This window comes from Callospermophilus lateralis, chromosome 8 (assembly GCF_048772815.1).
Source record: "Callospermophilus lateralis isolate mCalLat2 chromosome 8, mCalLat2.hap1, whole genome shotgun sequence".
In the NCBI taxonomy this organism is placed as follows: domain Eukaryota; kingdom Metazoa; phylum Chordata; class Mammalia; order Rodentia; family Sciuridae; genus Callospermophilus; species Callospermophilus lateralis.
Window position 1 is genome coordinate 10,331,106 of NC_135312.1, and position 25,648 is coordinate 10,356,753.

Genomic DNA, 25,648 nt, shown 5'->3' on the forward strand with positions numbered 1-25,648 from the left:
ATTAATCAATCCATTTAACCAATTAAAAAGAAGATACATTAATATACTAATCTGTTAGGTTTTGTTAACTAATTTGAAATAAAGCAATGAATGTACAGTCCATGAAATGAGACTATCTCATTTCTCTAATAAGAATGTGTACCTCTCTCCAGTTAAAAAAAGGCAGAGAACGGCAGAATGGAGCAAATGTGATCCAAATAGACATCAACCAATGGACACACTAGATTTGAAGATGCAAGTAAGTTGAAATAAAAGGAAAGTTTTGTGCCATATAAGCAATACCTAAAAGAAATCTGGAGGGACTCTACCAATATCAGACAAAATAGATTTTAAGATAAAATTTGATACTGGAAACAAAAGAGTATATAAAAACAAAAGGGTCGATCCATTGGGAAGCTAAGACAATTACAAATATTAATAGACCTAATAAGAGAGGCTTCAAAAATGTTAAGCAAAGTGCTTAAGTTAAAGGGAAAAATAAACATTCAATAATATTTGAAAATAGCAATAACTTACTTTCAATAATGGATAAAACAAACTCAGAAAAGATCAACAAGAAAATAGGAGACTTGAACAACACTATATTTAACATATCTATAGAATACCATAATCAACAAGATCAAACCACACATTATTCTTAAGTACACAGGGAAAATTCTTCATAATAATAAATTTAAAGTCTTTTTAATCACACAAATTCATCCTTTCACTATAGCAGAATGAAATTACAGTAATGAGAAAAAATTTAAGAAATTCGTAAGTATGTGAAAAAATTTTCTAAAAAACAAATGGTTCAAAAATAAATCATAAGGCAAATTACAAAATATTTTTGTACAAATTAAAACAAAAACACAACTACCAAGTTATGCTGTGCAGCTGAAGCAGTGATTGGAGGAGAATTTATAACTGTAGTGCTTGTTTATAAAAGAAAGATCTCAAAATAATAACCTAAATTTCTACCCTATGAAAAACAGCAAAAGAAGAATAAACTAAAACCAAGGTAAGCAGAAGGAAGAAAATAACAAGAATTAGACCACAAATAAAAGGAGTAGAGAATTGAAATACTATATCAAACTTTAATGCTGTCAAATGTTAGTTCTTGGGGAAAAAAAATCAACAAAATTGATGGACTTGTAGATAGGCTGAATAAGAGAAGACTCAAATTCCTCAAATCTACACTCAAAAGCGGGACCTCAGCACCAACCTCACAGAAATTGAAGATGACCAAAGAATACTTTGAGCAATTGTTTGGCAACAAAGCAGATAACCTAGAGAAATGGACAAATTCCCATGGAAACATGAGAAACTGAAACTAAAAAAGAAAAAGAAATTAAATATCACAGACTTATAACATGTCAAAATTGAAATAAGAAGACGAAAACATTTTGCAGAGAAGAGCACTGGTCCAGGTGACTTTACTGATGAATTTTACCACTCACTTAAAGAGGAATCAATATTAATCCTTCACAAACTCTCAGGAAAATCACAAGAGGAAGGAATACCACTTAACCCAATCTCTCGTATTATTTACTCTGATGCCAAAACCAAATAAAAACATCACAAGGAAAAAAAAAGGCTACAGATAAATATCTGTGAACATATTCATGTGTCAGACAATGATGTTTTAGTCAACTATAGGTCATATATATGACCGTGATCCCACAAGATTCCATCACATAGTGGTACTATGGCTTCCTTTAGTTTGTATAAGTATATGCCATGATGTTTACACAACTATAAAATTGCCTAGTGATATAATTTCCTCACAATGCATTTCTCAGAAGTATTCCTTGATTAAGTGATGCATGATGATGGATGCAAATGTCCTCAACAAAATATTAGTGATCCAAATCCACTGACATATCAAAAGTTATACACCATGGCCAAGTGGCATGTATATGCTAGGAATGCAAGGTTGGTTTAGAATCTGAACATCAATTAATATAATAGAGTACATCACTAGAATAAACCACAAAACTTATAATCAGTTCAATATATGTAGAAAAAACAGTAAGGTAATAATAATTTTTATATCAACTATTATTTTGTATTTACTGAGTTAAATAAAACACATTAGCCATGTTAGTTTTATTTCTTTTTATTTTTAAAAATGTGACTACTAGGAAATTTAACATTACATATGTAGCTCTCACTTGGGGCTTGTATTATATTTCTACTGTGTGATGTGTCCTACTTTGTAGACCAGTGCCCTAACAGCACTATGTAGCTTTCATACATATTTCCCTGTGTTTTTTTTTTTTTTTATCAGGGAGAAAATAGACTGAGAATGGTTAACCTGCCCAGGTTAACATGCCCGACCTTGTAGGTGACAGAACTGGTACTGGAATTCAGCTCTGTTCTTGAAGTTGGGGTTTGTCCTACGTATATTAGTGATCTTCCTTAGAGGGATTAAGTAGTCATTGAATATGTTTATCATTTAACTTTGATTTTTTTTCTTTTCAGATGTAAAATTAATTCAGTTTCCTTCTTCATTTTTTCCATTCTGATTATCCTTCCATTACTTGTAATTAGGGGTTTTACTACCACGACCACCATCTAATTGCAAGCTGTTTGGTGATTTGTTTTATTTTGACCACCACTTTGTTCCTCCAAGCTGGCCTTCTAATCAGCTCCTTACCTTAAGCTGCATGGTAGATGATAGCTAACGCTTTTTATTTGTTTGTTTAAACATTTATAATGTCAAACACCATAGAAGACTCTACTAATCATCCTCACAGATTATGGGTGCTCTTACCTTCACAGATGGTAATACTGAGGCTCCTGAGGTCTGATTACCCAAGGTACTCAGTAACAGAGGGAGTCAAACCAAGAACCAAGTCTCCTCTGACTCCACAGCCCTGGTGTATCCACCTCATCACTCCTCCTGATATGAGATAAATATGCATCAACCATGGCCCTAAAAACATCAGGATTGGGCAGGCATTATAGATCAGTGGTACAGTACTTGCTTAATGTATATGAGCCCTGGGTTCAATCTCCAGCATTTTAGAAAAAAAAATAGTATTTCCCTTTATATGATTCACATATTCATATCATCACAAAAATCTAAAGCTTCTTTCTCCATACAAGTTTACAATATTTTTTTCCTATTGAAAATCAAGTTTTGTGTTTCTTCTTATAATTATGAATTGTATTCTCCAAATTTACTACAATGGTTTATGCTTCTAAATGAATTTTAGATGTTGCATAGCTGCAGAAATTCCTGCAGTCCTCTCTAGGATGCCCTACAAGAGTAGTCTGTACACATAAGTAGATAGTGAGGAGGATGGCACACTGACCTGGGGTTAAAAAACAAATACCCCCTTTGCTCAATGTGGCTTTCTCCATTGCTTTTAATCAACCTTTATTTATACAAACCCCTGGTGGTAATGCCTGCTGCCAAATAAGCTTCCATGATTTTTTTTGTTCTTTTTAATTGAACATTCATTATTTCCAATATAAAGTTTTAATCTTTTTGAGAGTCTAAAAATATTAAGAAGAAATTTGATAACTCCAATTCCTTCTATCCCCATAAAGCCTGAATATTTAGTCTTTAGTAGAAATGCATCTTCATCTTTCTCTGCATGGAATAATTTACCAGTTGAAGGAAGTAGCTTTTCTGAATGTCAGTTGAAAAAAAAGAAAAAATTAAATGTCATATATCCAATATGTACTGCCCGGTCTCATTCTTCTAATAAGACAGAAGAAAAATGTGTAAGGACAATTGAGGAATATCTCTGAATTGTTGTGGAATATATATTTTGAAAATAAGATGGTTTCTCTCTAAAGTCAACACTGCCAGTTGCTATTCATTTGTTAGGTGCTAATGAAGAGGCTTGAAGGATTATAATTTCCACCCTTTACTTTTCAATGGAGATAGTAACCATTGTTTTGTTTTCTTTAAAATCTTTTGAAAAATGTTTCAGTGCCTAGAATTAAACAGGGCCTCATACGTGCTATGCAAACACTCTACCATTGAGCTGCATCCATAGCCCTAAGGTTTTTAAATTTTATTTTTGACAATTAAAATCATATAGTAATGTGGGTAACTCAGTGACTTTGTGATAAATAGACACCGTGGAATGACTGAACCATGCCAGTTAACATAGCCATCACCTTAAAGTCTGTTACCCTTCCAAAATCATCTCCCCATTCTCCCAAACCCCAGCTTCTCGCAACCACCACTCCACACTCTGCTTCTTCTGAGTTCAACTGTTTTAGAGTCTACATATAAGTGAGGCCATGCAGCCTTGGTTTTCCTGTGACCAACCTATTTCACTTAACGTTGTGTCCTCTGGTTTCATCTATATCATCTGTCACAAATGACAGAATTTCCCTCTTTTTTGAGGTTGAGTAGCATTCCACTTCATATGTATGTGAAGATAATAAATAGAAATTCCCTTTCAAACTAGGATTACAGTGCATTTTGGTGAGTAATTTCTTCTGCCTTCTTGCTGAACATGCCTTACCTCAATATTCCATCCTCATGGGCTCCACCCATGACCAGCCCAGCAAGACTATGTTACAGCAAGCACAATGCCAACTTAGTAGGTCAGTTTCAGCCTAGAAATCTCACTGTTTATGACTCCATCTAGACAATTAGGGCTAGGAATTATCATAACTAGTGTCAACTAGTGTCAACACTCACTCACAGCCTCTGTGACTATGAACATGTGTTTTCAGTTTTGTTCACAATGATGTCCTCTATGTCTGATGCATAGATCATCCTGAACAAATAGTTTCTGGGCACATAAATGATTTCAGAAGGATTGGTAAAATAAAGAAATACAGAGGCAGAGGCACTGCCTCCAAAAATAGTTGACAAGGACTTAAAAGCAACAGGGCAGCAGGTTAGAGTCCCTGAGAGTCCAGTGAACTCTGCAAATGAGTTACTGCACAGGTTGAAGGCCTCCCTCCTAGGCTGGGCTGTCAGAGTCGATGACAAATCTCCCAGTGTGCAAAAAAGGGTAATACCACCTGCAAAGATCTTTATTGTGGTTGAGGGCTAAATTTTGCAATCAAGGAAATTCTAGATAATTTCCTTCATCAATGAGATAACAACCAGAATGGAGTTTGTAATAGCCAGAATGGACCATTTAATTTGATATTCTCAAGGAAAATGTTGGGGAGGAAATAAGATCTTTTAGTTTTAATGGTCTGTTAATTTTTTTTCTCCAGCAAACATGTCAGTGACACTATAGTCTTCCATAAGATGGTATATCTCTGTGTGTTTTGGAAACTTCTCCCTGTTCTTCCTTCTTTCTCCTTCTTATCCCCCTTGTTTTCTTCATCTTTCCTTTGTACAGCATTCACTGGGCAATGACTGATGGACAAGTACTTATCAGGCACTTGTAATTTGGGGACTGTGGCAGTCAAGGGGACTGCAGAGATAGCTATTGTCCATGTGACACCTGTTATAATAAAACATAACCATTACCACAGTGTTGTGAAAGCATAGCACTGTCTAGGGGAGTCAAGAAAGACTAAGACATTTGAGCTGGGTCCTAAAAGATAAAAGATAAGGAAGCTTCAGCAGGCTGAAAGAAAGTGTCCCAGGAAGCAGAACCATCAAGTGCGAAGGTAGATCTGTGAAGCGACAGGACTGATTCAGCAGATCAGGGAGTATGGACAGTGACCTGTGATAAAGTGAAGAGGCCTGTCGTGAGTATGTTCTGAAGGGTCCTAGCTACTTGATGCTAGGGGAGCCAGGTAGGTGGACACTGACAAGGAGAGTGTGGCAACAACATAGTTGTTTCGGGAGACTGTAAAAGGGAAGAGACTGAGAAGGGTAATTGGCAGGAAGCTAGCTAAGAGCTGGGAATGGAGCAGGACAGAGAAAAGATGCAGAACTATGACACAGCGGTCGAGATGGACTGAAGGGGCCATATTTAGGCAGCATTACTGCAGTCAAATTGACAGAGTGTGATGGCCAAGTATTTTTGAAGGCTGAGAGACAGGGAGGAACAGAATGATTCATGTTTCTAGGTTGAGAAACTGGCTATGTGATGATGACATCCGCTCAGGACAGGAGCAACACAGAAGGAGGTTTGGGGGAGGATGTTACTGCAGGTATGGACACCTATGGTGTGTCTGAGAGACACCAGGTCACACAGTTTAAGGGACAGGTGGAAATATGATTTGGACCTCAGGGTTAGACAGATGGGTTTGGCCGATATTTGAAAACATGATAGTAGTGAAGGTCACCTAGGAAGAACATGTGGGGATAGAGGAGACCAAGAATGTAAGACAAGGGACTCCACAGTGTCAGAGTATGTTAAAAGGAGGACTGTGATGCAGAGATGCTGAAGGAAGGTTTAGAAAAGTGGAAACCAGAAGTAACTGGGAAGAGTGTTATTCTGGGGTGCTGTGCTGACACAACTCCCGCTGTGCGGCTGTCAGTATGAATCTCAATTTCTATTCTCTTCCTCCCAAATCCCAAAATCAGGATTAAGTGCCACCTGTCTGAAGACCCAACATAGTCATGCTAGTAATCCAAGCTACTTGGAAGGTTGAGACAGAAGAACAAGTTCTAGGTCAGCCTGGGCAACTTAATTAAACCATCTCAAACACAACAAAAATAGGAAAAAAAAAACAAGATTGAAGATATAGGCCAGTGGTAGAGTGCTTGCCTAGCATGCAGGAGGCCTTGAGTTCCATCTCCTGTACTGAAAAGCTAAGTAAATAAGTAAAATAAAGACTTAACCCTGTCTCTCTGTTGGATCAGTCACCTTTACAGTGTCTGCCACAATATGAAAACAGCAAAGCATATAGTCAGCCTTTTTGCTATGTTTCCTGGCCAGTCTGTGTCCATGAGCCTGTCTTGACTCCTTTTTTGGCTCAACCTCCTGCAATAAACCCCTGTGTCTCCATCTTTTTCCTTAATATACCAGTTTCTGGAGCTTGGAATCCCAGCACTAGGCTCCTGAGACAGGAGTCTTGCCCCCAGGGAGTCGAGCCTTATCACTCCTCCACTCTTACAATGTCTTGGCTCACTCATCCTATAGATTCCTGGAATAACCTTGGCTTGCTTATTATGAGTTCTAGGAGCATTGGTGTGTTGTTTGCTTAGCTCCTGCCAGCAAATGAGCAATTGGTAAACAGACACTTACATTACCACTGCATACTTACAGCTATTATTTCCTAAACTGCTATTAATTCATTGATTCCTTCATTCAGTGAATTATTTGACAATTCTAATGCCTCTGTGTGCCAGGCATTGTTCTAGGCACTGAGGATACAGCAATGAGTGATACAGACAATGTACCTTCCATTATGGGACTTGGTCTAATGAGGAGAACAGATAAATAATTTTAATAAGTGTCACATTATCAAGCAGCCTACGAAGGGCAGGGAGGCTGGAATGGGGAAACTGTCAGTCAGGTAAACTATCACTAAGAAAATGACCTGGAGCAGAGACCTAAATAAGTGACAGAGAAAAATTTGAAAAAGGTGATGAAGTGAGCCTTCTGGTATCTGGGGGACAAATATTCCAGGAAGTAGGAAATGTAACCACAGAGATGCCCGAGGCTGACTTGGCCTGGTGTGTGAGTAATCCTTCTATGGTAGGATAGGAGGAGGCAGGGATATTGAAAGAAGCTTTTGGTTAATGAAAACATTCTCTCATTCTGAGAAAGTGTATTTTATCAGTGGAACTGATGTGATCTGTATTCCATTTTGAAAGGACCATTGTGGCTGCTATGTTCAGATTAGATGGAAGAGGGATAAAATTGGAGGTGGAGACTGGTTGGGAGGTAAGAGTAGCAATCCAGAGAGATAGAACAGCCTGGAGCAGACTGCTCATGGTGGGAGTGGTAAGTGTTTGGATTCTGGTATAGTTTAGAAGTGGAATAAGAAGTACACTCTGATGGCTCAGATATGATTCAAGAAGATTAGAAATCACAGATGAGTCCAATTGCTCAGGTCTTGGGCCTTAGCAATTAGAATAATGAAGTGGTGAATGAGGACAAAGACCAAGGAAAACTAGAGGGATGAAGGGATGAGGATTAGTGAAGTGGGGGGTTCAGTTTTGGACATGTGAAACTTGAGGTGTCTATGAGACGTTTATGTAGGTATTCAAACAGGGTGAGATGAAAGCAGAAGAGGGGACCAAAGAGGGAAAGGAGGTCCAAAAGATTTGGTTTTGCTTTTCAAAGATGGGAATTGCTAAAATATGCTTTTGTGTATTTTCCCAAGAGGTGAAGTTGAAGGAGAGAGAGGGGTAACTGTTGGAGCCTGATTCTGAGTAGGTGCAGATAAGCTCCTGTGCAGCAGTGAAGATTCTGACCTTAGACAGGAGGGTGAACAGGCCATCCATTGTAGCAAGAGGAAAGACCAGATGTCCAGAGACAGACACAGAGTAACTGTGGAAATTCTGGGAAATAAAAAGCCAGGTCAGCAGCTGAGAGTGAGGACAGGAGAGGTGTGACAAGAGGTTTCAAGATAGAGCAAAATGTGTGAGATGGTTTTGTAGGACATCGATTTTTACTTCCAGCTCATGACCTAATCACAGTCCCTAAAATCAACTTTGTGATTTGAGGTCAACTTAGTAAATTTGAAATTTAAAACTGGAGTCCACTGCATGTATAAAGGATAAGAACTGCATTAAAAAAAAAAAAAAAAAGCTTTTTTTCAGTTATATGAGCCTGTGTGGATTTGTGTGAAAAGCAAAAAAGTTTTTTTTTTTTTTTTTAAATGCTTGTCCAGTACAGTGGGAATAAATGAATAAGGGGCTGTGGGATAAACTAAGAGTCCTTAGTTAAGTCATAAAGTTAACATATTTTCACATAAAAAAATCCTAACAGACTCATAAGGTCTTAGGACAGACCCTGCTTAAGGATCACACCTATCATGGACCAACCTTTTGCTGCCCTCCCCCTACCCCACTCCCACCAGAGCAAACCTTTCTCTTTTATTATTTCAGACAGCAGGCTCACTGGCTTAAAAGCTTTAGATATCAGAAAGTAACTTTTCCCTTTATGAAAATTAGGGTCCTCAAAAGACTCTCTTGATGTATTAGTGAGCACAGTATATAGCAGTTAGGATTAGGAATTTGGTGTACTTACTATGAAATTTGACCTTACTATTTAATACCAACTTTGATGGCCCTTTCCCATTTCGGATCGCTCTAAATTTCCTAAAACAAAACCAGTAACAGAGCACTAAGAAATCTTGTTTTGTTCAAACGATAGCCCAGAAATGCACCATTTAGCTTTTTAAATGTACATTCTCTCTCTTCTTTGCATTGCATTAACTTAGGTGACTGAGCTAAGATTTATGTCTATGTTGTCCTCATCTTTTGAGATTTGTTGTTCTATCTGCAATGATTCCAATCAAATACAACATTACTTGAAAAAAATGCATCAATTTTTAAGATTTTACTTGCCCTAAGTGCTTCGTGTTCCCCTGTATAATACAGTAATGAATAATATTTAGGATTATGCCAATAGTTGTTGTAAAAATGGACATTTATATTTTTAATTTTAATGGGCTCAGGTTATTGTCTAGATATTGTAATTTAGAATAATAAAAATACTTCTCCAGTTTATACTTTGTCCAATTGTTAAAAATGATTTTAAGATTAACTGGAACCAATTTTCTTTATACCTGATCAATTTATGAACCATTTATAATTTTTTTAAAAAAGTTACTTTTTCCCTATTGTAAAGATAATATGAAGCTTAGTCCATTATACAGGATATCATACAGATTATACATGAAACATATCTTCTTGCAATGTTTTTCTTTTTACTGTTTATTCTGATTTATAGATATTTGCATTGCTGAACGGAAGTGGACATCAAATTTAGTAGAGAATGAGGATTCATAGAACTGTAATCTGCCTACATCAATAAGGGTATGCTAATTTACAACATTAAATATTTAATCTTAGTCTACTTGTAAACCAAAATCAAGTAGTCCGAATCAATCTTCTACAGCTTTTGAGATTAGTCTTTATTTCTAGAATTTTTCTGTACTTTCACCTCCAAGCTCCAACAAAAGTGTTAAAATTGTGAAACAGGAATATGAGCTGCATATCTTATGTAGTATGGATCACTGCGTTCTTTATGGACACCTTCAACCACTTTTCCCTATGTAAAATGTTTCCATAGGAAGGGAAATACACAGGATCCGATCCTTTCAGTGCTCCTGAGAGAGCACTGCGGTGGAAAGCTCTCTCCCCCCTTCCATATTGCAAGCCTCAACAAGCCTGCTGCTGAGTCAGAATCTCCTTCTTACCCTGATGTGAGAAATCTTTCTCCCTTGAAAATTAATAAAGCCTAGGAAATGTTTAAATTAGTCTCCCTGGGGGATGGGGCGGGAATGCCAGAATGGATGTGTTGGGGAGGAGTCCCACACGCCAAGGTCCCGATGACAGCACACTGAATGCTTTTATGAAACAGGAGGACTTGGAGCAGGCCCAGGGTTACCATGGGAGCTCGCCTTGTAACCGGCTCCAAGCTTGTAAGAGTGCAAATAACCACACCGAGCTGTGTCAGGGTCCAGAGACTCTGTGTCTCGTTAGTGAAGTGAAAATGTTCGGTGCACAGAACGCGGCTCCAGCGCTTTAGGTTTCGCCTGCAGAAAACACCTTCGCGCAGCTGCAGGAAGGTCGGTGACAGCACGCCACACGCCCGGCTAAAAATGGAAACAAACTCAGAAGACGCTTTCTAGGGCGACGCGGACCGCTCGCAGTCGGGATGCCATGGGGCGGCTGGGCGGCCGCACAGCTAGACAGCCCTCCTGCGGGCAGAGTTCGGACCCGCAAGTCTGCGACCGGACCTGGCCTGGGCCGGCCAGCGTTGCGCGCGGGCACCGGGCTCTGCTCCCACGCGGGGTCGCGCAGGTTGGGCGCCCGGCCTCAGTTTCCCCCGCCCGCCGGCCCCTCCTAGAAAAGCCGGTCCTCACGTGACCAAGGGCTGGACGAGGGTGACAGGAAGAAGGCAGGGCCGCGCGGGGAGGAGGCGCGTGAGACCTTGATGGGCTTTGCGCGGACCCCGCGCCTGGAGGGGCGGTTGCCCAGGAACTGTCCAGGCCGCCCGCGCGTGCTCGCATGCCAGCGCGCGCCCAGGACTCGAGACCCCTGTTGGCCGGCCGCCTACGCCCCAACCGGCCTCTGCTTCTTCCGCTGAGCGAGGGGTCGCGCCGCTCGCTCCCGCGCCGCTCGCCCTCCCGGGAGCGCGAGCGCGCGCCGGCTAGCCGAGCCGCATGTTAATGATGGGCGGGGCGGGGGCGGGGCGGCGGGGGCGCGGCGGCCTCGCGCCCGCGCGTGCCGGGACGCACCGCGGGGGGCGGCGCGATTGTGAGGTGGCGCTGACGCACGTTCCGGGGTTCTTAAGCGGAGAGGGCGGCGGCGGCGGCGGCGCCCGAGCGGGTCTCGGGAGGCGGCGGTGACCGCCGCGAGGGGCGGCGGGGCCCAAGTCGGAGCCCCGGCTCAATCACAGTGTCCCTCTCTCACTGACTCCCCTCCTTCCACCACGGCCGCGCCGCCCCACCGCCGGCGGCTTCCTAGGCGGGGCAGGGGACGGGGCGCGTCTCCTACCGCTGTCGCCCGCCAGATAGATGAGGGACTTCGGGTTTGGGGTGTTGCAGACCGTCCCGCTCCGCAGCAGCAGCCCGGGGTCCCCGTTTGGCGGCGGGGCGTACCGTCCCCACGCCGCGGGTCCTGCAGCAGCCACCTCCCCGCTGCCCTCTGCCACACCCTTCGGCCCGCTCTCGCCGCCGCCGTTGCCTGTCACCGGCTTCTCCGAGGCCGCCTCCCCCTTCTCCAGCCCCCTAGGCGGCGGCGCGGGCAGCTCGGCCGCCGCCGCTTCCTCTTCCTCCCCGTTCCTGGCGCATCAGCAGACCATGCAGGATGAGCTGCTACTGGGGCTGACACAGCAGCCGGCGCGGCCACTCTCGGGGGCGGCGGCCGCGGAGAAACTCCCCAACCACCACCCCGGCGGCGGCACGAACGCGGGTGTGACCCACCTCCTCCCCTCCCAGGACTTCAAACCGAGTCTGCACCACCCCTCCTCCTCCTCCGCCTCCTCCTGCTGCTGCTGCCGCACCTCCTCCCCGCAGGACTTCAGTAAGCGGCAGCAGCAGCAGCTGAGCAGCCAGAAGAGGAAAGAGTTCAGCCCTCCCCACCATCCCCACCCTCCGGACTCGAAGCCGCCGCCGCTCCACTGCCCGGGCCAGTTCAGCCCGCCTCCGCCGCCGCTGCCCGGCACGCTCCTCCAGCCGGCGAAGCTCGCCCAGCGCCAGCAGCCGCAGCAGCCACAGCAGTTCAGCCTCCCGCATCAGCAGCACCTCCCGCCGCAGGACTTCACTCCGCGGCAGCACCCGGCCGACCTGCCCCCGCTCCCGCAGCTCCAGCCCTCGCCGCCCTCAGCCCAGCGGCGCCGCCACGGAGGCGCGGGCAGCCCTCGCAAGACCCCGGCAGCGGGCGAGGGCAGCGCCGCCGAGCCCCCCAATGCGGGCTTGGCCTCCTCGACGCCGCCGGTGAACCCCGCGCCGGGCTCCATGGAGTCCCCCAACCACCCTCTGCTCAACAGTCCTAGTAACCTCCTGCCCGGCGGGGCGCTCGGCGCGGGCGCCTTCAGCAGCCTGCAGAGCCCGGACCTTCCGCACCCGGGCGGCGGCGGGGGCGGGGGGCCCCCCGGTGGCGGAGGGGGAGGCGGCTCCGCGTCGCCGCCGCCGCTGCCCGGCTTCGGCACCCCCTGGTCGGTGCAGACCACGTCGCCGCCGCCCCAGCCCCAGCAGCCTCCGGCGCCCCAGCCGCCGCCGCCGCCGCCGCCGCCCCAGCAGCCGCCCCAGCAGCAGCCGCAGGCGCCCGGCTCCTCGGCCACCACCCCGGGCGGCGGCGGCGGCGGCGGCGGCTCGCTCAGCGCCATGCCGCCGCCCAGCCCCGACTCGGAGAACGGCTTCTACCCCGGGCTCCCGTCGTCCATGAACCCGGCCTTCTTCCCAAGCTTCTCGCCCGTGTCGCCGCACGGCTGCGCGGGGCTCAGCGTGCCGGCGAGCGGCGGCGGCGGCGGCGGAGGTTTCGGCGGCCCCTTCTCGGCGACCGCCGTGCCCCCGCCGCCGCCCGCCATGAATTTACCTCAGCAGCAGCCCCCGCCGCCCGCGGCGCCGCAGCAGCCGCAGAGCCGGAGGTCGCCCGTCAGCCCGCAGCTCCAGCAGCAGCACCAGGCGGCGGCCGCCGCCTTCCTGCAGCAGAGGAACTCGTACAACCACCACCAGGTACGGCGGGCGGCGGCGGAGAGGCCGCTCCGTCGCCGAGCGGGAGCGGGAATGGGGGGGAGGCCGCGCCGCGGTGACAGCGCCGGCGGGCGGCGGCGGGCTGCGGGCCGGGTTCGCGCCGGGGCGGCGGCCGGCGGACGCCCCCTCGAACGCCCGGGCGGCGGGGCCAGGGCCCGGGCGGGATGGCGGCGGGCGGAGGAAGGTGCCCCGCACCGGGCGCGCCGCCCGGCTCCCGGCCGTCGGCGAACGCTGGGCGGACAGCCCTTCCCGGCGGCGGGTTGCGGGCTCGGGCGGCCGCCTGCAGGGCAGCCGGGTGCGCCCGCCGAGGCGCCGCGGGGACCGCGCTCCGCGTGGCGACCCCGACCGCACGCCCCGCCGTGGTCCCCGCAGCACTGCCGGGCGGCGCCGGGTGCCGCGTCACGGAGGAGCGGTTCGGCTTTGAGTCTGGGCAGCGTTTGTTACCGTCCTCCCAGTCGGTTTCGCGGTCAGGGACTGACAGAAGCAGAGCGTGACCTTAAGCGGCGCCGACCTAACTTTCTTCATTGCCAAAGTTTTCAAGGGTGAATACTATCTAAATTAACCAAAGTAACAGTTGACAGTTTATCTAAATTGACCCAAGTAACAGTTAACAGTTCTTGTTGAATCTCTGGTTCCTCGCAGAGAAAGAATGTGGCCTTTGGGATTGAAAATATGGAATTTCGGAATATTATACTTTTCCATGATTTACCTAATTTTGAGCAGCTATCTTTTGTGCCTCGGGTTCTTCATTTTTTAACTGAAAGGTTGCCACAGCCATGTGTAATTGTGTTCTTAAAGTCGTGGTGTGGAACACTAGCAGAACTTACACCATGATCCATACTTAACTGTAATCTGCTCTTAGACCAAAACACAGGCTCGCCACGGAGTGTAAGAGGTCACACAGCTTTCGTGTGGAATTTTAGACCATTGACCAGAACTTTGAATCATTTAGTAAGACAAGAAAGGCCTCATACATGGAGTGATTTGTCCACAGCCCCTTTCTGGACTGTGGAGGGAGAGTGGTATATGTTCATAATTACATTAGCATTTAAGATATTTTTAAAGGTACTGTAGGTCAGCAGTGTTTAAAATTGTCTTGTGAGAAGCAGTAAGGGTACCACCATATTTACTGATTTTTAGTAACTGCACGGTCCACATTTCCATTGGCTGAATGTTAGCACAAAATTGTAAGAATATTAGCTTATTTTTATAGTAGAATTGCTAGCAACTCATACACACGCACAAACTGCTTTTAGACTTGCAGTGAATTTTCTGATGAGTTAACTTTTCTTGTCTTAGGTTCTAAACTAGAATAATTTACTCTTGAAAATGAATGAACTTAATGGAGACTTGTATTAAGATTATTAAGAATAATTAAAGTCTATCATTGCTTATGGCAACATATCTCAGTGGATCCACCTATGGGTAACATCAGATAATTGCTTAACAATTTATGGATATTTAAGTGAAATAACACTTTAAAAGAAACTGCAACAACTGGAGCTAGATACCTTAAAAGTTGAGTACACAATGCACAGCAACAACAACAACAAAACACACATTTCCTATACTGCACTATCCCCAAAGATTTTTAATTCATAGAACAGTGTAATAATTCTAAACTTTATCATTAGCTACTTTTGTAGTAATATACCTTGTTTTGGAAGCTCAATATGCAAATTTCACTCATAACTGGGATATTTTAATTAAGAAAGACCACTTAATTAAGAAAGACCTAGCAGAATATGGTTCCTTTAGAATTATGATATAGGCTCTATCTTTAAGAATATTCAAAGTTCAATTCAAAGTTAAAAGTAAAAATTTTTTCTTCATATTTGTCATGCAGTTCTCTAAAAGGAAAAAAAAATAAGTTCATGGTTCTATTTGAGTAATTGTTTTGAAATATTTATAATAGGTAAAATGGCAAAAACTTGCCCACCGTGTAATGAGTATGATTTTATATAGTAAGATTTCAAATTTATTGCTTTTTTAAGCTATTTAAACTATATTTTTCAGTTTTATATATTTCATTTTTTATGATCATAAATTCCTGGCTAAGGTCTAAAATTTAGACTTGAATTACAAGCTTTTTAAAGCCTATAATTTAAATAGAGATGTATCTTCCCTAGCCTCTTCTGAAACAATCGCCTTGGAGCAACCACCAGAGCAGTGGCTGGGGCACTGGAAGCATGTCCTGGGGAGCAGTGCATGGCAGAGATCATCGTAGAACTGGAAACATGGGAATTCCAGGAACCATGAATCAGATATCTCCATTGAAGAAACCATTCTCTGGTAATGTCATAGCACCACCGAAATTTACTCGCTCTACTCCATCACTGACTCCAAAATCTTGGATTGAAGATAATGTGTTCAGAACAGACAACAATAGTAATACACTCTTACCCTTACAGGTAAGAATGGTATGTAATTGGTCTTATTATTTCTAATATTAATCTTTCAAAATAGGAAGTTGGGTGGCAGCAGCAGTTGTAGTGTATAGTTAAATTAGTAGATGGAGAAAAAATAAAGTCCTAGTTTTTAAGCATATAGTTAGATGGTGAGATACATAGAGAAAATTGAGAATGTAAAACATTCTCTAAGCACACAATGGAAAATAAGCTGCTTAAAATGTAGAAAAATCTCATTTTTCTTAAATACTGATTGAAGCTTTTAATTGGCAGTTCTTTTAAAATAAGTAAATTTATTATTGTATAATCAAATTTTGTTTCTCCTATAACATAGTGAACCTAAAAAGTTCTGGAACTGTAGTCATTCATAGATTTGTCTATAATGAGCTGTCTATATTAGAATACATTGAATACAGCTTTAATTATGGCAAAATAATATCAAGAGTATTACATCTAATTCAAATTTGTCTTCACTTATCCAGTGACTGCATTTTCCAAAGTATGGCCTAATAGTTATGGTGATAAACAGTTTTTTTTTCCCAAGCTAAAATTTTTTTGTTGATCATTTTTTTATTGAATATTTTGTTGAAGTTCATTATGGCTATTTCAAATAAGATTTTATTTTCCCTAAAATCTTTAGGGGATTGAACAAAGATTTAAGAGAAAGAACTTTCGATTGTTTTTTGTTTCTTTTTTTTTTCCTTTTTTTTGGGGAGGGGGCGGATATGGGGAAGAAAATTGCTCATTTCTGATGAAAACTTCTATGCTATTGAAGGTGAGATCTAGTTTGCAGTTGCCAGCTTGGGGCTCAGATTCACTCCAAGATAGTTGGTGCACTGCAGCCGGAACATCCAGAATAGACCAGGTAGGCTGCACAGTGTATATTTTTCAGGATTTTGAGTCGAGTTTAGTATTTACATTATGAGTAGGATTTATCATTACTTTTCAAATATGCCTATTTAAGCGTATGTTACAGGGCATTAAAGCAATTTACTTTTTATTAAAGATCACCTTGATTTACTATTTAATATAGAATATTCATCTTTATATATAAAAGATTTGTAATCATTTTATATTTCTGAGGCGTAATAAAATTTGTTTCTGAATGAAAGAAGTTAATTATATATACTCAAGAGCACCTGACTTTAAACATCAGTCAAACTAAACAGATTTTATGTCCTTTCAGAATAATTTGCAGCTAGGTACAAAATCTCATATTTACTTAACATCCAGCTTTATATTTTATGTTTTACAAAACTTTCCAGTAAATTTTTGTTCTGAAACTTGATATAGAGATTTCATATTTGAAATATATTATTGAGATATATTTCCGAAAAGGCCCTGTCTTAATTCAGTTTATTACTTTCATAAAAATAAACTTTATGGTATAGTTATTTATTCTAAATTTTATTACTGTTCTCATATCCTTCAAGTGGTTACAGAATGCTGTCTTTCCTCCTGAAAAGTGAATTTGTATGTATACTGGGTAGCAGGTGATGAGGATTATTACAAGACATAGAAAGCTCTGTCCTTACTTATGAGGATTCTTTTTCACCGAGCCCAAGTTTGATTGAGCTTAGACATGACATTATGTGAGTTAAGTGAATGGAGCTATTTTATCCTTAGCTAAGGCTCTTCCTCAGTTAATTTATCAAGAGATGAGTAAGGACTGTATAAGCAGATTAATAATATATTTGTAAATAGCATTTTAATATAAGGATTAGCACTTACTTCAATAATCAATCATTAGCAATTTTTTAAGACAGGTCCTGCCTATATATAAAAGTTGTTCTGTAAGGATCTGTGCTCCGAAATAGTTATTTGATGTAATTTACAATTAATTTACTCATTAATATTAGCTATCTATCTATACCTATTTCTTCTTCACTCTGGCCTAGCTAATCTATATTAGTGACATTTTTATGGTAGCACTTTTCTATTGTTCAAATGGAATACTAAATGCTTCTGTGATGGTATATTAGGAAAATTAAAAATATTATTTTGGAAATATTCTTAGGAATAGACACAATTATTCTAAGTGTATGTGCAGAAGCAATAGAATATGCATATGGTAGAAAGGGTCCTTGCAGGCAGAGGCAAAGGTTGAGAAATTAGTTTATTGGAATGGTTTTCTTTGATGGAATGGGGCTAGACAGTAGATAGAGGTGATAACAAAAGAACATTCTTTAAACTGGACTCTGGAACTGCCACAGGACAAAGGCTGTGTCCCTCCACTTAGATTTCAGTCTAAGCCACTCTGCTTTTACCAGTTTTATAACCTGGGGCTTTAGGTAAGCCTCCCCATTTTAGGAGACAGGAATTTAGTATTACATATATATATTCTTTTGGCAAACTGCTGAGATATTAGTATTCCACATGGACTCAGAAGTGTGATATGATGAAGCTGAAGACCGTGGGGAAAAAAAAAGAAGACAGTGGAAATTAAACTCAAATGGAAGGAAAGGAGGTCTGAAACCTGGGTTGTCTTCCTCTTCCTCAAAATCGTTACGACATTAAATATAACAGTTTATGGGCTTTCATGTCTCTGGGTCATAGATGCCTTATCTATAAAAGGAGGACCTTGAACTAGGTCATATGAGGCCTTTTCGGCCAGCTCTTATACATTCTTTGTTCTGTTTTGCCATTTCTTTTTCTCCTTGCTTCCTCACCCCAAACCCTGGCCTTTTTATTTTTAGAATGAGAGTCTTAGGTTCTTGCTGGGAAGGGTCTAAGGCATTTGTCTGTGGCAGCAGTGGTAGCATATGACCTTTCTGTGAGTATTAAAAGCAATGTTGTCTCATTTCAGTACTCTAAGGGTCTGTTTTATACTTAATTTGTTCTGTGTTTCCATCTTTCCATAAAAGGTTGAGGTATTTGAAGTTGAGGTTCTTAAAAATACTTCTGCATGGACTGGGGCTGTAGCTCAGTTGGTAGAGCATTTGCTTAGCATGTGTGAGGCGCTGGGTTCGATCCTCAGCACCATATAAAATTGAATAAATAAAATAAAGGTATTGTGTCTGTCTACAACAACAAAAAAATATTTGTAGCTGCAGCTACAAACTGGAATTGGCATTTTAAAATATTGAATGGTTCTTATTTGTTTTTCAAAATTAAAATCATAGAATATGCTTCATCACTTAAATATCTGGGGAGAGTATTTTCATTTATGACTTTTTGACATATATGTTTTAAAATAACATTTATTGTTTAAAGTACATTATTGTAAAACAACTTTTAATTTCTTCATACTTAACCTGATAAAGTAAATATGTTAAAATATAGAACTTAAGTCTTAATTCTTGTAGTTGAACACTTCAGACCTTACTTACATCAAGATCTGAACATATTAAATTCAATAAATGAAAAAAAAGTTTCATAAGTTGATTTTATTTATTAATAAGTAAAATTTTGTGGGTTGGTCTTAAGATTTTTTAATGAAAAAGCTTCAGATTTAAAACTTTTTAGAAAGCAAATGTAAATAGTTACACACATTAATTTTATAATGTTTACTACATATTTCTGTGAATTCTTTTGGGCTAAGAATTTCTTAACTATAGTTACTCTTACAGGAAATCACATTTCTAAATTATAATTTAGAATTATAAATCACATTTCTAAATTATTTTAAAATGGGATTTCTAAATAGAAGTTAATGTTATACTATATTTATTCAATAATCCTTGGACATTTTAAGCCACAAAGTAAATATCCTTTTAACTGAGGTTTTTATTACTTACAAGTTTATATATGGCATATCAGGTAAACAAAGCACTATCTTGCAACTGTAAGTCTATGAAGCCTATAAAGGCATGTTGGCCTGTTCCCTAGCCTGTTTCTTAAATCTGGAGATGTCAATTCTGCATTTTTTCTCTATGTCACATAAATTAACTTGAATTAATTGGAATTTTTGACCAATATTTAATACTGAAGATATAATAATATTGTGATGTGACAATTTGGAGTTTTTTCTCAGAAAAATAAATTATGTGACTCTTTGTTCACCTTTATGAAAATCAGTATGTAACTGCATACCAAGTTTAATATTTCATCTAAGAAAGCATTCTTTAAGTTGTAATTTGGTTGTAGATTCTCTGTTGAAGGAACCACTGAACTCTAGATAGGGCAGAGGTGTGGGAAGGGAGGGGAGAAGGCATGAGGTTAGAAATGATGGTGGAATGTGATGGACATTATTGTCCAAAATACACGTATGAAGACACGAATTGGTGTGAATATACTATGTGTACAACCAGAGATATGAAAAATTGTGCTCTATATGTGTAATAAGAATTGTAATGCATCCTGTTGTCATATATAAATTAAAAAATTAATTAAAAATAAAGTTGTAATTAGGGCACAGGTGTTCATACTCACATATTGATTGAATATGAAAGAGAATGGGCTCTTATATATGTGCTTGGGTAGTGGATGCTTGCTTTTTAATGTTTCTTATCCTGTGTTTAATCTTTTATTGTACTTGCAATATTTTCTTACTTGTTTTACTAAATTTTAATATCAGTATTTTTAATTTCCTTTGTGCTTTTTATGTGATTTAGCAGTTTTATGAGTTAACACACATTAGTAAATCTAGTTTTCCACTTACTATTATATTAAAACATTTTCCATTATGTTCAGCATTCTTTTAAAATTATTTTTTCTAATATCCAAAGTTGGGTTGTTTCTTTTTTTAAAATTTATTTATTCTAATTAGGTATATATGAGAGTAGAATGTATTTTGATTGAGTGTACATTTGTTTTACTAATATTTTTGATCCTTGTTGGTACTAGAATAACTTCAGTAGAGTTTGGCCTTTTAAAATTTTCAAAAAATATTTTTATTTTTCAGAGTGACTACCACAGTACTTTATTGAAATTCACTTTGTTGAGTGAGGTTCAGAGTAAATATAGTTCAAGAAATATTATGTTCATTATGCTTGTACTCTAGTGTCTTAATTACACTTGGGATAGATGGAGGAAAAATAACTATTCTTGCCTTTGAGAAAATAAGAGCCTAGTTGGGTGAATAAAGCATCTGTGTGGAACAACTGAAAATGATGAGAGTTTATGAGACTGCATGCTACATGGTGTGGTAAAGCATTGTAGGAGGTCATCTACCACTAATTCTGTGTGGTTCACTAGCATTGTATAATTAGGAATGTATAATAAATGTATTCTTAAAATTGGGGAAAGCATTAGCACAATTTTGTTTTTCTAATTAAAATATATAGAAACACAAATATTGAAAATATAATAATAGCTCATCTTTTTGCTTGTGCAGAATAATGCAATATTTAGATATCTGTCATATCAGTAGATAAAAGGATGTAGGGTTTTTCTGTGTTCATCTCCTTTTTATTTGGGAGAATACTTCATTTTCAAGAGGAAAAGTTTCTACTTGACTACGTTTTTTGAAATATAATAGAGTTTTGAATATATCAGAGCAAAAGAAAATATTACATCAAAAGTTCCCTTTGAATTAAGTTTGAGTTCCTTTGTCATGCCAATCTAATGTCCTACTTGGACTGCCTTGATTTTAGTATTTGTAATTCTTTCTTGGGTCATCTTCAACATCAGGATTACTTAGTTCTTTTCTGTGTTTTTCAGCCTAGGAATTCATTGATGGTCCAATAAGTGCTATGGCTAATACCTAAATAAAAAATATTAAAAATGATAAAATAACTATTAGACTACAAGAGGTACTTTTTCATCAGTATGTTCTAGTATTTTTGCTGTTTGTTATTGTAGGATTGAGTATACAATCAGTTTCTAAAACCCCATTTGATTCCTTGCCAGATAATTTGCATATTTTAAAATAGGTTGGGTATAAACTTTTCCTTGAAGATTTTTATTTTTATTAAGTATTTTGGCAGTTTTTAAATAATCATAATAAATGGAAGTCCCATTGCTCTAATTATCCATATTTATTATTAAATATAAGTATTGGTATATTCATGGTTCCTTTAAACCTACATCAGAGCTTTTTATTTTAACTAATGGTGTTTGCATTAATACAAATATTTTAATAGCCTTATTTTAGAATAATATATTTATTTTTAAATTTTATTTTATTTTTAAACATTTATTTTATAGACAGATTTCTTCCTGGTTTTCCGGAAGTCAGATTTTAATCCTCAGTTTAATTAATGGGATTTTCTCTATCTTTTGCATAGGAACCTCTAAACTTCATTAAATTTAAAAGGTGATTTTGAGATGCCATGACTTATTTGCTTACTCTGGCTATAAAAATCATATGGGATGTAGCTGATGCTTAATAAAGTATAACTAAGCTAATAATTTTAAAACAGCTTTGCTGTTTATTTTCCTAAAGTGGGCATTTGGTTAATATCCAAAGACTTCAGATAAAAATGGAAATAAGGGATCATGTAATAAGTGGGCATTTCACTATTTTGTTTGGATATAAGTTTCAAGCTAAAGTTATTAATATATCAACTTTTTAAGTGACAACTATTAGAGTTAATCACATAATGGTTATTGATACTAATTAAATAGTTTGCTTAAGCATTTTCACTTTGTTGCCTTAAATTTTGTTAATGTCCTATTGACAATGTATGTGGAATTATTTCAGTAATTTTACAGTGCTCTAGATTAAGACCACACACCTTGCAATAGAAGGAGGAGGCACCTCCCACTCTCAAACAGAAAAAGAAAAATCAATATTGTTTGGGTGATATTAATAATCACCATTAATTAAGGTCATAGATTGACTGAAAATGGGGATAAGTTGAATTTGTTCAAAATTTTCAACCTGAAAAGATAGCTTTGAACTCTACAGTACATTTTCTTTCCAAAAATTTAGAGTAAGTCAAATATGATATTTTAAAGTATTTATAATGTACTCTTAGAACCTATATGATACATCATTCAATGTTTTTTCCTTAATTATATTAACATTAATTTTTATCATGATAGTTTATATTTTATAACTATTTTAAATATATCTTAAAACATCAAATATATTAATAGCACTTAATCTTCCAGTGGGTAATTGTAAATTTAGGTTGGATGGCAAGGCTACATTAATATGATACTTGTTTCAACTTAGCCAGTTAACATCTGACTACCTATTCCATTAAGGATTCTAAGAAGGTTCATAGTCCTGTATAATTATAATTTAAAAAGTATAATCTTTGCCCTCATAGAACTCTACTTATACATTTTTATAAAGTTTTTTATGGTAAAAGAAAGTAGTATTTATTTAATAGATATTTGAGAGCTAACAGTGTTCTGTATTTAGAATGTCTCTAGACTTAATTAACTTAGAAGTTGAATTAACTTACAGTGTAGTGGAAGCACAAAAGATGGAAATATTTGGAGATATTCCTAAAATTGTAGGTCATTTTTTGCCCAAAGGCAATCCTGTCTCTATTCCAGTTGTATTTCATTTATTGTTATATGATTGAGTCTTTTCTATAATTTTTAAAATAGACTTTTAGGTATCATCTAGTCTGACATGATTATTTTCTACAAGAACCAGAGGCTTAATAATTTAGAAGAGAGCACAGAACTTTTTCTCATTTACAGCTATAAGCCAGCAGCATGGGTATACCTGAGAACTTGTTAGAAATATAAATTCTCAGGTGCTACTCCAAATCTACTGATCCACACTCCATTGATGTGTCCCAGCAAACTGTTAACCAGCCTTCCAGATAATTCAAGTATTGGAAGCAATGTTATAGCTCATTGATTCTCTGTACCTGTTTTACCAACAAGGTCACTGTTCCAGTGAACAGCTGTCACACTGCCAGTGCTATTCCTTAGGGGTCTTTCAGTAAAAATCAGTAATGGGGACTGATAGAGTTCATTCACTCTAGTGATAAAGCTGGAATAACCCTTGTTGTCCAGCTTTCTTGTCATCATTCAGTGTTACTTTTTTCCCTTTCTAATTCCTTGACAGAACCTTTTTTAGTTTACAATACTGACTCTGGCCCCCTAGTTTTAAAAAGTTTACAACCTTTATTTAAACATAAAAGTAGAATAAATAAATGAACATTCTTAAGAAAGCTTTTTATGTTTTTCTTTGCTTCTGAACAGCTGGTTCTGAATCTTCACTGGATTATAGACCCCTTTGAAAAAGTATAAAACTTGTCTTGAGAAAAAAATTATACACACATGTATGTACATTGAATATAATCCCAGAGATTCTGTACTAGTCTCAAAATGCATGGATCCAAGTTGAGAAATACCTAACTTTGATTTATGGAGAAAGAGGTTTCTTTTTCCCCAACTTAATTTTTTGATTCTTCCCTGTTTTCTGTGGGAATCGTTTGTTGAGAATTTAAAATGGCCTATCATGTCTCCTCCATATTTATACACACACACACACACAGGAGTGGGTGGGGGATGGCACTGACATTTTAGGAAAAGACTCCCAGGCTATTTGGAGGGTATGGGCTACAACTTGCTGTGGTATTTTCTGAAATATATTTTTTCATGGACATTGAGTACGTGTTGAGCAGAGGACAGTATAAATTCATGGGCGGTAAAAAAATCAAATTCCTTCTAATAAGCAAAGGGACTAGATATTTAGCAAACAAGGCTTCTGACAATGCAGAAAATTTTGTTATGAGATTTGGTGAAGTAGAAAACTTAGCTAAAAGTTCTTTTACTCTTCAGACCTGCCACCTTTGCAAGGTAGTTGGGAAAGGTAGGATTTCCACATGGAGAGACAAATATGGGAGGGAGCACAATGGAGGGCACAACTTGAATATTCTAAACATTAGACTTTGTTCTGATATTAGTATCTCATGCTTATGATTGTTAATGTATATAATGCTTATTCATTTATTGTTATGAAATTCAGATGTCTTAAATAATATAAAATGTCTGATAGATGTTTAAAGTACGGTGCAATTATGGAATTAAATCCTTTTCTCTCAGATATTTATTTTCTAAGTTCTAGTGTCTGTCGTCTTAGATATGTGAGAAAAGTTTAGAAGTTAAACTACTAAAAATGCCCTTTGTGTGTAGTATTTCAAGAATCTTTATAGAGAATGACAAAAGAAATTATTTTACTGTATTGCATTAATATTGCCAATATAATTAGATTATTTGTGATATGATACTTTGGAGATTAATAAGTTGAAAATAATTGTCCTTCAGTAAGGGATATTGTAATTCTTGAGATTCTTAGTTATTGATATTTTCTTGAGATACAGTTGCTTAGTAATAATAATCAGATGTCCTATTATATATAAGAGAATTTACATAGTATTTTTAACAGTTATTTGAAAAAAATGCATACATAGTAAGTCTATTTTTTTTCTTCTCTTCTAGGATCGAAGTAGAATGTATGACAGTTTAAATATGCACTCTTTGGAAAATTCCCTCATTGATATTATGAGAGCAGAGCATGATCCCCTTAAGGGTAGGTGACTTTTTGAAACAAAAATTTTATATTACATATCAATTTTTATGTTTATTTTACCAGTTTTTATAGGAAAATAAGCACTAAGCTCATCTGTCAACTAATTGTTAGTAGTGTCTGAAAAAAGTATTGTTTTATAACTATTTGTATAATGAAAATGTATCATACATTTCTTTATATAACAGTTCTCATTGCACTTTATCTTAATGCTGAAAATCTTGAAAATCATGTCAACTTGAGTGAAGAGAGGCAGGTTAGTTGTGTATTGCTACATAACAAATTATCCTAAAATTTAACAGCTTAAAACAACAATAAGTGTTTATTACCTTATACATTTTCAGTGGGTCAGGAGTACAGCAGCAGCTGATTAGTTCTGACTCAGAATTTCTCATCGAATCAAAATCATTTTAATTCTTTAAAGCTAATTAAGAATTCACTTAAAAGATTTAGTCTCAAACTCCAGAACTTCAGTGTTGGCATCGAGGTTGTTAGCTACTAAGCAGGTAATACTGATCAACTGTCTAATCATTTTGCTCTGCTAACTGGATTTTGCTTGTAGAGGATTCTTTTTTTTTTTTTTTTTTTTGTTTTTCTGATTCTTTCTTTTTAAGGAGCTTGG

General features: G+C 39.3%; 1 protein-coding gene across 8 annotated transcripts in view; it reads left to right on the top strand.

The window, feature by feature from the left end:
* The first annotated feature begins 11,559 nt into the window (after positions 1–11,559).
* Cpeb2 (cytoplasmic polyadenylation element binding protein 2) overlaps positions 11,560–25,648 on the top strand; it is a 69,068-nt gene continuing 54,979 nt past the window's right edge. For 4 of the 8 annotated variants that reach the window (XM_077110205.1, XM_076864352.2, XM_076864353.2 and 1 more), the window contains exons 1-4: positions 11,560–13,221; positions 15,369–15,650; positions 16,423–16,512; positions 24,939–25,029. In XM_077110205.1, the coding sequence (XP_076966320.1) occupies positions 11,560–13,221; positions 15,369–15,650; positions 16,423–16,512; positions 24,939–25,029 (2,125 nt within the window). Of the gene's footprint in view, positions 13,222–15,368; positions 15,660–16,422; positions 16,513–24,938; positions 25,030–25,648 lie in introns of all 8 variants that reach the window. The other 4 variants (XM_077110206.1, XM_076864355.2, XM_077110207.1 and 1 more) reach the window with 2 other exon arrangements.